The sequence below is a fragment of the Pituophis catenifer genome, unplaced genomic scaffold (genome assembly GCF_029215685.1).
Source record: "Pituophis catenifer annectens isolate HBS135680 unplaced genomic scaffold, rPitCat1.0.hap2 SCAF_13, whole genome shotgun sequence".
NCBI classification, from domain to species: domain Eukaryota; kingdom Metazoa; phylum Chordata; class Lepidosauria; order Squamata; family Colubridae; genus Pituophis; species Pituophis catenifer.
This window is the reverse complement of record NW_027256893.1, coordinates 18,823,009-18,841,445: the sequence shown is the minus strand read 5'-3', so window position 1 is coordinate 18,841,445 and position 18,437 is coordinate 18,823,009. Positions and strand designations below refer to the sequence as shown.

At 40.6% G+C, this 18,437-nt stretch overlaps 1 protein-coding gene across 2 annotated transcripts in view; it reads left to right on the top strand.

The window, feature by feature from the left end:
• Window positions 1-7,327: 7,327 nt before the first annotated feature.
• Window positions 7,328-18,437, top strand: part of MYLK3 (myosin light chain kinase 3) — a 30,809-nt gene continuing 19,699 nt past the window's right edge. Inside the window, exon 1 of one of the 2 annotated variants that reach the window (XM_070952847.1) lies at window positions 7,328-7,508. In XM_070952847.1, the coding sequence (XP_070808948.1) occupies window positions 7,464-7,508 (45 nt within the window). In that variant the 5' untranslated portion in view covers window positions 7,328-7,463. Of the gene's footprint in view, window positions 7,509-11,420; window positions 11,624-18,437 lie in introns of those variants that run through there. The other variant, XM_070952846.1, reaches the window with a different exon arrangement.

The window sequence follows — 18,437 nt, the reverse complement described above, 5'->3', positions numbered from 1 at the left end:
GTTTTTATCCCAAAATTTGGTGCCAAATTCATTTGGCAGGGCAGCAGGCGAGAGGTGTACCTGATTTTGGCATAGAAGTAGGACACAGGGCCATGTGGATGTACCTGCTCTACCCCTTTACCTGCTTTAAAGCCCGTTTATTGGGTTTACATACCCTTCTGACTGAGTGGGCCCAGTTACAGTGTAATGTACGGAGAAAGGGTAAGCTATTTCATCAAGAGCAATAAAACAGCCACACCAAAAAGGAAAAGAAAAACATTTTGGAATATATGTACAGTTCCTCTCTGTGTTTTTTCTTTGCTGTCTCTAAATATATTGTTAGAAGTTAAAAGCTACCCCTGCTCCCCTTCCAGCCAGATTAGGCTGATTAAAGGAAATCTTTTACATCAATACTCCACTTCGACCCCCTCAGAATAAATCCACAGCTAGGGAGGAATCTACCTATCCGAAGGCGATCTTCCTTTCCGGATTTCACACGACCTTCAGGACAACATCCTAATATACAGGTAATCCTTGACTTTTATAACAGTGTTGGGGCCCACCAGCAGCCAGCAGAGCTTGTCATTATATATACCTCTCCCGATAGACCCCTAATGATGTAGGCCAGGGGTCTCCAACCTTGGCAACTTTAAGACTTGCGGACTTCAATTCCCAGAATTCTTGAGAATTATTTTTTTTTTTTTTTTGTAGTAAAGTTTTTTTTATTTTTAAACAGACATACAATACATCTTTTCTAGACAGAACATTGATCCGGTCATAAATTTGTACAAATTTTCGTTTATCTTTAAAACAATTTTGTACCTTCAATTTTTGGCATAACATTTATTTCTCTCTAATTTTAAAAAAATCTGATGTTACCCTTCCTTTTAACTTAATTCAAATTTTTCTTTTTCCTCCTTAAAATTTCATCCCCTTAATTTGCATTGACACAACATAATATCATCTCCAATTATTTATCAAATATACCAAATAATACTTTTATTTCACATTTCTACATCATTCACCATATTAATAAAAACCAATTAAATCTAACTCTTATCCCCAATATGACAACTATTATAGTCTTATATGTTAAACTGATTCATATTTCTAAATCTATTACAATTTTGCCCTTCTTCACTTCTATTCCTAATATAATTCAATTTTTCTTTTTCTTCCCTAAAATTTGAACCCCTAAATTGAAGGAAATGGTCGTGAACTGCATTATGGTGTATTATTTGAATTAAGATTTTTACTCAATTGACTTTCTTTTGAACACTCTTAATTAGGGAAACTATAACAAAAACCGGAAATAATTGTATCATTTGGAATATTAGATAAAGAAATCCGAGATGATATTATGTTGTGTGAATGCAGAATTCTGAGAATTGAAGTCCACAAGTCTTAAAGTTGCCAAGGCTGGAGACCCCGATGTAGGCTACCTTCAACCATTGTATGTATTAAATGAATAACTTACTTCCAAGCAGCTACCATTTGTATTTATTTGTGACTTGGGCTTAGAAAAAGCAAGAAAATCCTTCTAACAATATCTCTACACACAAATATACATAATATATGTACACTGGCACACATACAAAAGCCATATTTATTTGGTAGCTGTATGCTGCCTTTATATGCTCTTGTGCCAGCTGTGTCCCTATTTTTTTTCCCAAATAAGGAAATGAATTAGGGGAAAAAATCCATATAGGGTTGAAATTAACTCATCCGCTGTTAAATGTGGTTAAAGTAATGCTTCCCAGCTGGGGCCACGGTTTATATTAACGGACGTTGTGTCGAGCTGTAGTTTCATTTTTATTATCTGTTTGTATGACTTGACACACCGCCTCCCTCAATCCCATCGATTTCGCATGCCTTTGCTTTTAGTTCGTCCAAATTATGCGTTCAGAAGATTTTTTTTTAAAGCATATTTTTGTTCTTTTTTAAAAAAATATTTTTATTGTTTAGACATAAATATATTGAATACAGTGCAGTTGTCTTGGCATTCCACTTGCCATGAAACAAAGATAAAAACCAACTAACATATATACTATTTTAAACAGTGCTAATGCTGTACAGTTATTTCTGACCATCATAGTCTAGAGCCGTGATGGCGAAGGCATGCGGAGCCATCTACGGCCACACAAGCCGTTGCCCTAGGTCAGCTCCACCACGCATGCGCACACGCCTCCTGCCGGCCAGCTGATTTTCGGGTCTCTGCCGCGCTTGCGAGAGATGCGCGCATGCGTGGGGGATGGGGGAGTCTCACCGTATCACCAACATCTGATTTTACAGACTTTTTTTTTCTTTTCTTGCAGCAATTATTAAGCAAACCCTTTCTTCGCCATGGGGCAATTTTGACCAAGTTGTGATTTCTGACAAACTTGTCCTAAATTGCCACTTGATCATGGGGTGCTGCAAAGGGCCCTAAATGTGGACGGGTCGCCAAGCACCCAACATATGGTCATGTGACTGTTGGGGGGGGAGGAGATGTTTGGAAATTCGAATACGGGGTCACAAGTCCCATTTTGGGCTTCTGTTGTAACTTGTAACGATTGCTAAGTGACTAGTCTTAAATTGAGGTCTACCTGTAATCTGGCTTTATTTTTCTCTGATAAAGCTAGCTAGCCCTGTTTTGATGAAGGAGAAGGAAAGCTTGCTGTACAAGTGGGATAGTGGAAGACAAAACCCACTGTTAGAAATCGCCCTCCGTCTTCCTAGGATCATCCATATTCTCTCTCTCTGTGTGTGTAATAGATAAGATATAGATATAGATATAGGTAGGTAGGTATAGATAGATAGATAGATAGATAGATAGATAGATAGATAGATAGATATAGGTAGGTAGATATACATATAGATATTATAGATATAGATAGTAGATAGAAGTTAGATGATAGATAGATGTTAGATAGATACAGATAGACAGACAGACAGATAGACAGACAGAAGATAGAAGTTAGATGATAGTTACCGTTTCCCCGAAAATAAGACCCAACCGGAAAATAAGCCCTAGCATGATTTTTCAGGATGCTCGAAATATAAGCCCTATCCCCAAAATAAGCCCCAGTTAAGATTGTCAGCCGGATGGATGCATTTAGTAACGTATTTCCCCCAAAATACGACCTAACCAGAAAATAAGCCCTAATGCCGTCAGCCAAACAATGCCGACTGGCGGCCCCCAGGGGGAGAGCCTTCTCTGTGGGGGCACCTACTATCTGGAACGAGCTCCCCCCAGAGATACGGAGGATCCCGGATTTGCGCACCTTCCGCCGCGCCTTAAAGACCTTACTATTTCACCAGGCCGGCCTGGCCTAATTTTCCCCCTCTTTTATAAAAGATTTTTAAAATTTTAAATATCTTTTAGTATTTTATATATTCAATTTTAAATTGGTTTTAAAAGTTTGGGGTTTTAAATTTGTCGGGGCCAAAATTATCTAATTTGATTTTATTCTATTTTAAATTTTGTATGTATGTGTTTTTATTGTTTGGCTGTGCACCGCCCTGAGTCCTTCGGGAGTAGGGCGGTATAGAAATCTAATTAAATAAATAAATAAATAAATAATGTGTCTTTTGGAGCAAAAATTAATATAAGACCCTGTCTTATTTTCGGGGAAACATGGTAGATGATAGATAGACAGACAGACAGACTAGATATAGATGATAGATAGATAGATAGATAGATAGATAGATAGATAGATAGATAGATGATAGATAGGTAGGTAGAGGTTCAAACACATATTACCAATAAAATTCTAAAATAATTTAAAATGAGAGTAGGGAAAAATACAACAGTTATAGGATAAAATACAATAATTTAATACATAAATATATAAAATGGGATAAAATCATATTTCTTTTATCAGATTCTGGCCACGCAAGAGAGATGTTGCTTTAATATGGGCCTCCCACCGGGCCATACGTTTAATATGTGGATCAAGGTACTTCTCTCTCGCCCCCTTATATAAACAGCAATCGAATAATAATAATATATGAGTCAGATCTACCTCTTTGGCTCCACAGATACATGTACGTTCAATGTATGGGATAGAATGGAATCTCCCAAATATTCTCTTCTTGCCTTTCCATCTTCCAGCGCTAGGTGGCGCTGCTTTCCTGTGGGAAAAAAAAGAATCCCATTACACAGGTAGTACTCGACTTACGACCACAACTGAGCCCAAAATTTCCACTGCTAAGCAAGACATTTCTTTGGTGAGCTTCGTCCTGTTTTGTGACCTTTTTTGTTACATTTGTGAAGTTAATTGCTACAGTGGTTAAGTTAGTAACATGATTGTTAAGCAGATCTGGATTCCCCGTTGACTTCGCTTATCAGAAGGTTACAAAAGTAGAAGGTCCTGCGACCCCAGGACACTGCAACCGTCATAAATACGAGTCAGTTGCCAAGCCTCTGAAATTTGATCACAAATTTTGATCACGTGACCATGGAGAGGCCTGCAATGATTGTAAGTGTAAAAAAAATCCTGTTGTAAGTCACTTCCCCCCCCAGTGCCATTCAAACGGTCACTAAACGAATAGTTGTAAATTGAGGACTACTTGTACTATGGTTACTTGTTCATTTGCTAGGAAGAACAAAAGAAACATTCGCTCTACTCAGAGATGGGTTTCAGCAGGTTCTAACCAGTTCTGGAGAACCGGTAGCAGAAATTTTGAGTAGTTCGGAGAACCGGTAGTAAAAATTCTGACTGGCCCCACCCAAATCTATTCTCTGCCTCCCAAGTCCCAGCTGATCTGGAGGAAATGGGGATTTTGCAGTAACCTTCCTTTAGATTGGGGTGGGAATGGAGATTTTACAGTATCCTTTCCCTGCCACACCCACAGAGCCATGCCACGCCCACCAAGCCACACCCACAGAACCGGTAGTAAAAATTTTTGAAACCCACCCCTGGCTCTACTACTTACTAAAGTGCTATGAAGGAACGCGTGCTGAACTTTTCTAGGCAACGTATCTCCCCAAGATATTTTCCCCCCTCTTCCTTCCCGCTCCTTCGATCTGTACTCACAATTTTAGGGAAATGAACCAATCCTTCTGAAAATGATTTCTGAGGCCAGGAATCAATAAAAGAAGGAAAGAAACTGCATAGTTAAATGTTTGCTAAAGAAATTCTAGTTCATCGGAATGCTTGCCTCTTCTTCGTTTATTTACCTTGAACTGGGAAATATATATATATATATATAGGTCTTTGGTTATTCGGGTTTTCTCCCACGTAAAATTGGAAGTGTCTTGGCGACGTTTCGACGAAGTCTCATTCGTCATCTTCAGGCTGGTGTTTTCGGCTTCGTGCTTCTAGGAGCAAAGGAAGCACGAAGCCGAAAACACCAGCCTGAAGATGACGAATGAGACTTCGTCGAAACATCACCAAGTCACTTCCAATTTTACGCGGGAGAAAGCCCGAATAACCAAAGACCTACATACAAACACCCGTGAAAACCTCAGAAAACATCTATATCTATATCTCTGTATCTCCTATTTTCCTATGATTGCGATTTGGGGGTTTATCTTTGTCTTTTAAACCTCAAGCTGAACAAATGTTTATGTGTGTCAGGAAGTGGGTATGCAGCCAGTGGAATGGTGTAATTAGAGACGTAAACTAATGTGCAAAATTCCTTTTGCGGTATGTTTTCGGGAACAGATGCGTGTTCAAGGATCACCTGAAATGTGTTGCAATTTCAGTGAAATCGTCACAAGGAAGAAATTCCCAACCCATTAATGATCTACCCAATTCCTCGTTTGGCAGAGTCCTTTTATCTTTCTGGACTAACGATCAAGTTTTGGATTAACGTAGAAGAGCAGCCACGAATTGAGGTGATGGATTCAGTAAAATCATGCCCTAATCCTAACCCTCAAAATAAAAACAAGGATTTTTTTTAAAAAAAGAAATGGTAGTTTAAAGTTTTCTTAAATAAACAAAGCACCCTCATATACCGCAGTTTGGGGGGAAAATGCACAACATTTTGCGCTAGACAGTCTTGCTCACCGGGTATTCTTAACACAAGTGGGATGTAAAGATATTGTCAGGGTATGTGTGTATGTGTGTAGGGGGGTCTTCTTTAAGTACCAGCTACTTCCAATGTCTTCAAATGAGGGGTTCTTGGTGCTTTCTGAGCTTGGTTGTTTTCTTGCAGATTTTCATTACCCAAACTAGGTAATATCATCAGTGCTAGAAGAGAGGGGGGTTTGCAGGAGGAGGAGGCAGAGGAGGAGGAAGTGGATGATGAGGATGATGTGGAAGACGAGGACCACAACTGTAGGGTCCTTAGTGCTTTCTTAATTTGGTTGTTTTCTTGCAGACATTTCACAACCAAACTAGGTAGCATTATCAGTGCTAGAAGGGAGTGGGGTTTACAGAGAGGAGGAGGAAGAGGTAGTGGATGATGATAATGATGTGGTGGTGGTGGTGGTAGTGGAGGAGGAGGAGGAGGAGGACTGTGGGATTCTTGGTGTTCTCTGAGCTTGGTTGTTTTTCTTGCAGACTTTTCATTACCCAAACTAGGTAACATCAGCGCACAGAACATCATCAGACCCCCCCCCCCAATGCCACAAATAATTCTCCTTTATCGTTAATTACTTCAAAACCCATTAGTCTTGCCGTACTGGGAGACGATGGCCCTGCCATCTTTTTTTTTTTTTTTAATTTGATTTATATGCCGCCCTTCTCCGGAGACTCAGGGCGGCTTACAATGCGTTAAGCAATAGCCTTCATCCTTCTGTATATTTATACAAAGTCAGCTTATTGCCCCCACAAACTGGGTCCTCATTTCACCTACCTTAGAAAGGATAGAAGGCTGAGTCAACCTTGAGCCTGGTGAGATTCGAACCTGCAGAAATGGCAGGCAGCTGTGTTAATAACAGGGTGCATTAAACCACTGTACTACCAAGGCTCTTACTGTCCCTTGCACAGTGTCCATCACCGAGTTGGGAGTTTTAAAAATCCACTCCACTCCGACCTCAATCTGACCAGATCCTCCTGCCCTCCCCCCCCACTTCTCCTCTCCACTTTCCTAAATAGAAACAGCTAACAATATGCAGTCATTATTAGCAAAGTCGGGATTGGTGATGGCCCAGAGGGAAATGATTTCAAAATAGACCGTGGAAGATTTTTTTTTTTTTTTAAAGGCAGGAGGATCTTCTTGGCCTTGAAATGTTCCCTCTTTGCGGGAACATGCGGGAGGCAAATCTCAACGTCTCTAAAATTATTTTAGGGAAGCCGGTAGAGATTCTGACCTTTTCATCTAATCCATCCGGAGGGATGCACCTTTTGAAATGCGTGGCTGCCAAACTTGTGCTGTCAGAAAGATGAGGGCTGTCTGAGGATGCTTCCGCAGGAGAAAACATATGTTTCCATTTTACTTCTATCCAATGGTAGCTTTGCGGATGGTTGTTCCTGATTTATAACGGATAAAAAGATTTAGCCGGGCTCCTGAGCTGCTTTTCTGCTGCAGGTTTCTGGGTGACACCTCTGTGCTCTATGCTAGTATCCAATTCTACGTTGACTTGGAAGATCAATGAAAAGGTAGGTGCTAAATTTTGGGTAAAAGGATAGACATGGCTAGAAAAAACGGTAGGGAAACATGCAGTTTTTAAAACCTGAACTGTTTTTTATTAGGTATAATGTCGGGAAAAATCAGATAAGAAAAGTACCCTGTTTCTCCGAAAATAAGACATCCTCTGATAATAAGCCCCATCGGGCTTTTGAGCGCATGCGCTAAAATAAGCCTCCCACTGAAAATAAGCCCTCCCCGAAAATATTTAAACGTAGAGCTGGAAATCAGGTGAGACAGCAAGAAGATCCCCATCTTGCTCCATGCACCCCAAAGTAATAAGACCTCCCCAAAAATAAGGCCAAGTGCTTATTTCAGGGTTCAAAAAAATATAAGACAGGGTCTTATTTTCGGGGAAACACAGTATGTATTTAATATTATATGTTAAAATTGTAATAGGGGTAACACATATTTGGTTCTACACATGCTAATAGCAGCTAGGATCGCATAGGCTCAATGTTGGAAAACCCCAGAAACTCCTGCAGATGATATTATAATAAAAAAATTCTGGAATGTGCAGAGATGGATACATTAACCCTAAAAATTAAAGGAAAAGAAGATTCGGACTATTACATAACATAGGAACTATTCTATAAATGGTTAAATAACTGATATTGAGGTTAGAGTAGTGGAATTAGGTGAAATATGGTTTACAGGCGAAAGAAAAACAGATGAATAAATATCTATGACGGTTATATAATCGATAATATAATGGAAGATAATATATGTTATAGTATGTTATAATATGATTGATGTCATCGCCTATTTGTTTTTATATATATGATCATAATGGCAATGATTTTTGAATGCATATGTTAACACCTTGGACACCTAGAGAGCACACTGCTCAACGTAGAAAGGAAATGTATGATATAAAACAATAAAAAATATTTTCCCCCAAAAAAAATTACATGTCGCAACAGCAGCGAGGATTATATTCGCACAACACTGGAAAAATGAAGAAACGCCGCGAGAGGAAGAGGTAAATTAAGAAGATAGTAGACTGTGCAGAAATGGATAGATTGACATTGAGCATTAAGCAGAAAGAAGACACAGGATTCTATCAAACTTGGAATCTATTTTATCAGTGGTTGGGGAAAAAGGGGGTGGAGATTAAGAACGTAACCGGTATTGTTAAGCAAATTAAAGACCCAGACAACACGATGTTTGTTAAGCACTAAGAAATATAATTAATAAAAAAAATCAATAAAAAAATTTTAAAGGGGAAAAAAAAAAGAAAAGGTAAGTGGTAAAGGGACCAACACACAGGATTTTCCTTGTATTAAGGAGACTTTCAATGGGCCATTATGCATCTGAGGTTCCTGGTTTGAGTGCCCAGAAATTAACTGTTCTAAACAGCAAAGGAAATGGGAAAAAGAATCTTTTTATTCCCTTGATACTGGATACTTAGCACTGGCTAGTAATGCAACAGCTAAACAGCACAGAGGAATGAACCAAGGAGCTTTTGTGAAATCTAAAATAACAACATTGCAAAGTTTCCCACCTTCAAGGGCAGAAGTATTTGGTGATTAAGTAGTTACTGACTGTTCGAGAAGAAACTCTCAGGATCTTTGGGTTAGAAAAAAGGGATTTGGAACAAACAGAATTAATACGAAAGCCCAGTTGCCACAGGAAGGGAGGTGAGATGTCATCTATTCGTTTTTGCTTATGGAGATTGTTCAACTCTGCACCTCAGTTACCGCTTAGCGTTTCGCTGGGAAAGTGACAATGGCTCAATTTGCTGCACCAGGAAAGCACTTCAGGCTACGCCTGTGAGCTGGTTGGCATGGCTGAAATTTCTGCCCCATCTTACAAGCTGCCTGCTACTTGTTTCTTTGGCAGGCTTCCTGAATCTGCTGGGATAAAATGCCACACTGGAACAGGTCAGGGAAGGCTGATCCATTGAAAGACTCAATTGTAGCAAAATAATAATAATAATAAAAACCCACTCTCCCTTTCTAAAAGTAACTTTCACTCATTGCTATCTTCAAAATTTCCCTGCAAACAATGAAGCTATAAATGCCAAACTAAAAAGGACATGTACCTTAAAATCTATCTATCTATTTATCTATCTATCTATCTATCTATCTATCTATCTATCTATCTATCTATCATCTCTCTCTGTCATTATCATCTCATCTATCTGTTTGTGTCTGTCTATCGTATCTATATCTCTATCGTATCTCTATCTATCTATCTATCTATCTATCTATCTATCTATCTATCTATTGTATCTATCATCTATCGTCTTCCTGTCTACCCTCTGCAGAACCTCAGAGAGAGAAAGAAAAACCGCTTGCATTCAAACGAAGAAGTCCAAAGGCAGAGGAAATCTGACTGATAATGCAGTTATCTTCATGTATTATGTTAACCACTGTGGTAGCAGGGTGTCCTTTTACACAACCTGTCTGTATTTAGAGCTGCTAATTAAGGGAGGAAGGTTGGAGCTTGTTTGTTCCAAACCAGCTGCCAGATTTCCTAATGGGGACCTTTGCTGTCATGCAAGATTGTCCTTCTCCCTTTCTTTCCTTCCTTCCTTCCTTCCTTCCTTCCTTCCTTCCTTCCTTCCTTCCTTCCTTCCTTCCTTCCTTCCTTCCCTCCCTCCCTCCCTCCCTCCCTCCCTCCCTCTGCCATTTGCAACCTTTGTAATCTATCTATGGCTCTCTAGCTCTCCATTATGACTGGGATGTGCATGTCCCTTGGAACCTGTTACGGACTTGCATCCACTCCATCAGAATAGAGCTGGAAAGGACCTTGGAGGTCTTCTAATCCAACCCCCTGCTCAAGCAGGAGACCCTATACCATTTCAGATAAGTGGCTATCCAGTCTTTCGTTAAAAACCTCCCGGGACTGGAGGTTAATTGGTTAAGCCCCAATTAAGTTCCACTGGTTAATTGTCCTCACTCTTAGGAAGTTTCTCCTTAGTTCCAGGTTGCTTCTCTCCTTGATTAGTTTCCATCCATTGTTTCTTGTCTTGTCTTTTCATGCTTTGGAAAATAAGTTGACCCTCTCTTCTTTGTGGCAGCCCCTCAAATACTGGAACACTGCTATCATGTCACCCCTAATCCTTCTTTTCTCTAGACTGGCCATACCCAGTTCCTGCAACCGATCTTCATATGTTTTAGTCTTCCAGGCCTTTAATCATCCTAGTTGCTCTTCTTTGCACTTTTTCCAAAGTCTCAACAATCTTTTTTGTAATGTAGTGACCAAAACTGGATGCCGTATTCCAGGTGTGGCCTTACTAAGTCTTTTATAAAGCGGTACCAATACCGTGAAATCCTTAGTCTCTACATGGTATATACGTGAAGGGTGAATCTTCTTACAGCCTACATATCTTGCAAGAAACAGACAAGGCTCAACCTGAAACTGCTATTTCCTCAGCTACCTGAAAAGTTTGTCTCCCAGATGGCAACTTAATGGGGTTGCTTGTTCAGTGTTACGCATTCGATTCTGAAAAGAGCTGAAATCTAATTTTGGTGGGCAGCTCATTTCTTACTATGGGTGTCATTACCGAGCTCCCAGCATCAGCTTTGTTCATGCCCATTACCTCCTTTTGAAGTAATTTTTGAGAATTACATCCGACGCATTGCAAAGCCCTCTCTAATTTAATTTAGGTAGGATAATTCTCTTATCCCGAAAGTAACACTCCTGGGCATTGCCTCTGGTGTACGCAGGTTACGAAAGGGCTTCCGTGCAATAGAATGGGCAGTCTCTGTACAGATTTCATTAGTCCCGTCAGCGCCAATGCTCTGTGCCATGGCCCCTATCAGCCATTCAGGAAGTGAGCTGTAGGAATACAGATAATCGCTCGGCCTGCAAGATAAGAAAGTGGTTGAAATGCCTGGTTCAGCGACAGATAAAGGAGGCTGTCCATTCCAGCGAGATTGAGCCAGACTTTCATTTCTCTCCATTGAGTCAAAAGCTGTGGGCCGTCCTTGGTGGTCTGCCCAACGAGTGCGAGAGGACATCAAAAAAGGAAAAAAAGGGGGGAAAAATGGGCACCCTTTATCAGAGTTCTTCGTTGCATAAGTCCCTTGGTTTGAGCATGGGGGCATCTTGTGTCTCCGATTACATCAAGAAATTTGCGGTAAGGAAACGTCTCTCTTTATTTCAGTTTTGCGACGCTACTTCCAGGAAGTTCGTTTCTGCCGCGGTTTCATTGGAAACAACTTTTTATTCAAAGGGTGACATCATCTTGAGCGATGGGGCCAAGATTTCACCTGCCTTGGTTTTCCTTCCATGCTTTAATTGTTAATATTAAGAAACAGAAGGTCTAGCGGCTGTTTGCCCCCAGAGATACGCACGATACCAGACCTCCGGACTTTTCGTCGGGCCCTGAAAACACATCTTTTTCACCTAGCCGGGCTGGCTTGATCCCATCCCTTCAATTTTAATTTGTAATTGGTTTTAACCCGGGTTGTTTTAATTGGATAGCCAAATTATTTAATGTTTTTAAATTGCTTTTAAATTTTATATGTTATGTTTTACCATGGCTGTTCACCGCCCTGAGTCCTGTTGGAGAAGGGCGGTATACAAATAAAATAAAATAAAATAAAAATAAATTTGTAGTTTTACGTGCTCAACATCAAACTGACCCTTGGGAGAGACTCATGCAATGCGATGTGTTTTAAAAGCAAAGGAAATAATCTTAATATATAGATAAATGTATGCGGTTCATATTTCTAAAGAGTTCTCCAAATGAAGTTTGAGGTTACAACTGTTTGAAAGAGATAATTTTTTTTTTTAGCCATTTAAAAAATGACAAGACATCAGGAATCCTTCACAGCCTTGTCATATTTCGGCGAACTGTGAAAACATGCAAGATCCTTTCTTCATTTGTTAATTTCTCAGCCATGCTTCATTATATCTGATATAACCCTACGCAATGTGATTATGTCTCAGTAATGCGACTCTGATTCCCTTTTGCATAGAAGTTGTGTTTTGGGTTTGTGGATTTTTTTTTTTTTCCTTTCGAAAGAGGCAACTTTTGCCGAAATTTACATTCTTTCGAAATCGCATGCTGTCAGCTTACTCTCATGTTCTTGGCAATCTAAACACAACTTCGTCGGGTTTTTTTCTTTGAGCTGCTTAAGCCAGAATATATTTGTTTAAAAGAAGGAAAAAGAGGAAGAGGGGAAAAGCAGGAGTCAGGAAAGAAAGGAATCCTATCATTAAACAAAAAAGAAATTCAGGAATGAAGTTCTTATCAATGCTCTCCTTGGAAGATTGCATATATCTTTGCCTTTACATGCAGACACACAAACATAACACACACACACACACACACACACACACTGATTATGGTAGTGAGGCAGCTAGTCTTTCTCTAAATATTAACAATATCACAACACCTGTAATTTTTTTTTCTTATACAGTGTTTCCTGGCTTAGGTTAAATTGTAGTGTAACTCTGCTGATTAGTTCTGGCAATCTTTTGGCTGGATGGGGGCATCCAAGTTATTTTGTTCCTCAGGCATTTCATTCTAAAAAAATAACTTTTTGGCAAAATTCTGGTGTTTTGTCTCCTCTTCCTTTGTGCGTATAACCAAACACTACTTTCTTCTTTAAGAATACAGCCAGCTGGACACTTTTCTAAAATTCTCCGTTCGTTTCCCTTCTCTGCAGTGCGTGATTTCTGTCCCTTTTTCTGCTTCTTACAATTGCACACTCGCTGCGTATACTCAGGCTTCATTGGGTTGTTTTTAACAGCATTCTTCCTTCCTTTCCATTTTTTTTTCTAGTTTTCTCTTCATCGTGCTTCTCTTAAAAATGGTCTTTCTTCAACTAATTCCCTCTAAACTCCTCCTCTTTCGATATAGATGATACCCTTTAAGTATCTAAGAAGTGGCACTCAGAAAATAAGTAGGCTATTAGTATTACAGTAGAAAATTAAGCATGATAATGTAAGCTCTGTCGGGACACATAAACAGAAATATGGATTAGCGAAGTCCTTAGGCCAGCCGTTCCTCCTGGGATCTTCACCAGATGGTAGCTTCCAGCACATTACAGATCACAAAGTTAGGGACGCTGGCAGAGAATGCCAAAAGGGACATTTTCATATTGCCACCTTTTCCAAATCAGATTATTTTGAACATTGCTTTCGGCATTGGTCATACATTCACGGGCCAAAATATCAGTAGTGGTTTCCACTTACTTTTGCTACCGGTTCGGAACTGGGAGCGCGTTCGTGGCACTTCTGTGCATGCGCAAAAGCTTCTGCACATATGCAGAGTGTCTGTGATGACGTCCAGGTGGAGCCTCCCGCTGTCGCCTCTACTGGTTTACCTGAACCGGGGTGAACCAGTAGAAATCAGTGGTGGGTTGCCCCCGGTTCGGACCGGTTTGCAAGAACCGGTAGTAAAACCGGCGGGAGGCTCTGCCCACCGACCTGCACATCATCAGGAAGCTTCTGGGCATGCGCATGGCCCCGTTGCAAACCGGTAGTAAAGGTAAGTAGAACCCACCCCTGATAGAAACCCACCACCGCTGCAAAATATTGTGGGTTGAAGTAAGCATGGAACTTAAGGGTCTTCACTCAAATGTTGAAATCTGTGGTGTGTTTTTTTAGGGGGCCCTCATGATAACCATTCGATGTAAAATGGTGGCTAGAAGGTGGCATTATGAATGAAGACGTTCTTGACCGAAAGCTGATCTCAAGTTGGGAAGGCCCAGAGATGTTCTGAAAAAAGTCACTGTTGGTCTCCTCTCCACTCCCATATTATGAATGCTTACAATGTTGACCACGTAGAGTATTTTAACTGCTACAAGCAATTCTGACTTCATGAGGCCCTTGGTTACAAAATATGGGCTCCACAAAGCTTCGGGTTCAATTGCGCTACCAAGAGGTTTGGTCTTCTATTAGGTTCCCAACCAACAGGGCTTTTAAGATTTCTGAGCAGAGAATGAACTAGTCATTTGTTATCTTTCCTTTTGGCCCATTGGAGTTGTCTTGTTGGGCAGGGAAGATATCTTACAATAATTTTGATAAATCAGCAGAAGGCAGCTAAGTAATTCAACAGCCTAAGTCAGGGATCTGCAACCTTAAACACTCAAAGAGCCATTTGGACCTGTTTCCCACAGAAAAGAGAACACCAGGAGCCACAAAACCCTTCCCGTGCCTGACTATTTCTTGAGCGGCCAAGAAACTAGCATATGTAGTTGAATTAAACGTTCTGTTTTCTTCTAAAGCTTTTCTTTTCATGGATTTATCCATGGTTGGCCTACCGGGGGTTGAAAAGCACAATAAATTCCATGCCAGCAGGTGTCGCACATTGGCGCTTGTGACACATATTTTGAGTGACAGGAAGCCGCAGCAGAGGGGTGAAAGAGCCATATGCGGCTCCAGAGCCACAGGTTGCTGACCCCTGGCATAAGGGTTACCTATACAGAACAATGGGTACCCTGAGGTTCCATGTGCTTCTTTTACTGGGTTAGCTGTTGAGATCAGATTGCTGATACTTTCCCCCCCCCCAACCGATAAAATTATTCTTGTACATGTGAATGACGTCAAATGCAAATGTCACAGAGAGAGCTGGCAGAGGAGTGTGCCAGGCTGAAATTAGAATGTGGGAGATCTGGGTGTCAGAGCAATCTGACTTTAAAAGTCCACTTGGGCAGCTAGTAAGAAGAGTGACGGTGGTGACGTTGAAGGACAAACATTTGGATGAGTTAAGGTGAGGAAGACGTTGGTTTGTCCCTGTAGACTAGCTGGGGAGTAAGAGGGACAGGGCAGGGGTGTAATCCAGCAGGTTCTGGTGAACCGGTAGCGGAAATTTTGAGTAGTTTGGAGAACTGGCAAATACCACCTCTGGCTGGTTCCAGAGTGGGGAGGGAATGGAGATTTTGCAATATCCTTCCCCTGGAGCGGGGTGGAAATGGAGATTTTGCAGTATCCTTCCCCTGCCATGCCCACCAGGCCATGCCCACAGAACTGGTAGTAAAAAAATTTGAATTTCACCACTGGGACAGGGGGAATGTGGGGCCCTGTGTAAACTATGCCAAGATAACAGCTGGGGTAGAACCAGGTGCCACTGCTGATATAGGGGGATGCTAATCATAGCTTATTTTAGCTGGGGTGGTTAGAACAAGCTGTGCTGCAAAACGTATTGTTGTAAATTCCTCCTGATGTGAGAACTTGGTGAGTGAAAAGTTAATTACATTTCCCTGGGGAAAACAAACATAGGTTTTGTGTGCACAACAGTGATCAAGAATAAGCTTTGTACACGTTCATTCCCACGAGCGTGGTGAGAATAGCTCTCCTAAGTATCTGGAGATTCTCAGTCCTCCAGGTCACAGTTGTCTCCAAGGTGCTTTTCCAAAAGGCAACTGAAAATCTGAATCTGAAAAATAAATAGAAATCTGAAAAATAAATAAAATAAAAATAAACTGGACTGTGGTTTTTTTCCTTGAGGAAGAAGAAGAAAACGTTTTGCTTTCTTCTTTGTCCTTGTCTTCTTTTAAAACGTTGAAGCTTCTTGGATGAGAAGCGAAAAGTTTTCTTCTTCCTCCTCAGGGAAGAAAAACAACAGTCCAGTTGCTTTTTGGAAAAGCAGCTTTGAGATAATTCTCCTAAATTTAGAGGACTGGAGACTAAAACATACGAAGAACGGTTACAGGAACTGGGCATGGCTAGGCTAGTGAAGAGAAGGACCAGAGGAGACATGACAGCAGTCTTCCAATATTTGAGGAGCTGCCCCAGAGAGGAGGGGGTCAAGCTATTTTCCAAAGCACCCGAATGCCAGACAAGGAATAATGGGTGGAAATTGATCGAGGAGAGTTTCAACCTGGAAATAAGGAGAAATTTTCTGACAGTGAGAACAATCAATCCATGGGACAGAGGTTGCCTTCAGAAGTTGTGGGAGCTTCATCACCGAAGAGACTGGACTGCTTGGCATTCACCTTGGGCAGGGGGTTGGATTGGATGATCTACAAGGTCCCTTCCAACTCTGTAAAACCTTGTTGGATCACAACTCCCAGTACCTGTCATTTGGGAGGGTTCCTTCTAAAATGTTTCCCACGCCCTACCTTCTTCTGTGGGATGAGATATCTTTTACATACAGGTTGTCCAGTCTGGTTCTCCCTCCTCTATCTCCCAAGGTCATTGTCCCATATCATTACACAAAGAGACAACAACACAGAGTTGGGGACCTGCTTCACTACCTGTATTTATTTAATCCCACTGTGCTTCCTGAAAGTGTCCAGAGGGGCACATGAATTAATCAACGCAACAGTTACTAAAAATGCCAATCTCTCTCCTATAAAAGATGCTAGAAACCTAATACAGATTGGACTGTTGATTCAGAGGTTGAAGTGAGACTTGTGACTTCAATTATAATCTGGACTGTCTTCCCTGGAGGTTGAAGTACAGGTTCTGGAATGGAACCTCAGGTGAGGACAAAGGATGAAAGGCTTTGGATGGCGAAGGAAAGAGGCTCTTCTGGGTGGCATTTATTCATTCAACTGACCAAAGAATAACAAACAATTGATCTTGCTTGTGGAATCCATGGGCCTTAATCTCCACACCCTGTAAAAACCTGGACATTGTGGGAAAAAAGATACCCATTCAAACAACCCCTGCAGTAGCCTTCATACAGCCTCCATACATTCATATTTCCCGAATGCCATCACTCAACTAAACAACTAATTCCCACAACACTGTCAAATTAACTACTAAGACTGTATTACTATTCATCGTCTTATCCTTACTATTACCTATCCCTTTCCACTTATGGTTATATCCATGTTGCTTGTATCTTTACAACTTATATTACTGTTATTGTTTCCTAGTATGATTTGATTGCTTATTAGTATCCTATGACTGTCATTAAGTGTTGTACCTTATGATTGTTGAGGAGTGTATCTTGTCTTTTTATATACACTGAGAGCTTATGCATCGAAGACAAATTCCTTGTGTGTCCAATCACACTTTGTCAATCAAGAATTCTATTCTATTCTATTCTATTCTATTCTATTCTATTCTATTCTATTCTATTCTATTCTATTCTATTCTATTCTATTCTATTCATTTGTGTGAATATAGAAAAAGTAGGCCAAACTTTGCATCATCTTAGGGAATGCAATTCATGTTAAATCACACTAAAGATCCCTGGTGTAAAAATACAAATTTGAACAGAATAAGTTTTTTTTGGGGGGGGTAGCCTGTAACTCTAATGATTTTGCTATTAGTCATAAAAATTTTGATCTGCCATTTCTTTACCAAAAAAAAAAAAAAAAGGCCAGAGGACTCTCTTGGTACAGCCGAAAGAATTTGACTCGAGTTGTTTCTGCTTTGAAAGGCATGCTGGCGAGGGATGCATGCTTTGTATCATTGTCGTTAATGTCCTATTTTTAACATCCTGACTGTTGGCCAATTTTAAGCATGGCCAGTATGCGTGTTGGCCAACATGTGTACATTTTATATTTGACAACAACCCCCTGTTTTTATTGGGTCAGAGAGTTTAACCTTGCTTTAATTCCCCATTCAGTTTTTCCCTCCCCCCTCCACCCCTTCCTTCGAAAAGAATCACTTTATAAGCTGTTTTCTTGCAGAAAATCAGAAAACCCCCGTACAAAATTCCAACTTTCCTCTTCTCGAGGCGAATCTCAGCTATTCAGCTGCTGCCAATTCTTAAGATGCTTGGTTATCAACAGCCTCTCAAGGGAAGAATTTTAAATGGTTTTGTGACGGCAGGAAGGCTGCTGGGGAGGGACTCTTTAAATTGGACTGCCAACTTGTAATCATCATCATCATATACATGCAAGAAGAAAACAGATAATGCGAAACAAGAGTGGGTTACATAGGCAGCTAATAGATGACATGCTCTTAGCAGGTTCTAGAATTTTCGTTTCATTCCAAAGGCCGATATAATTTCCAAGCGCTGCCCTTTAATTCCAGCAAGTAAA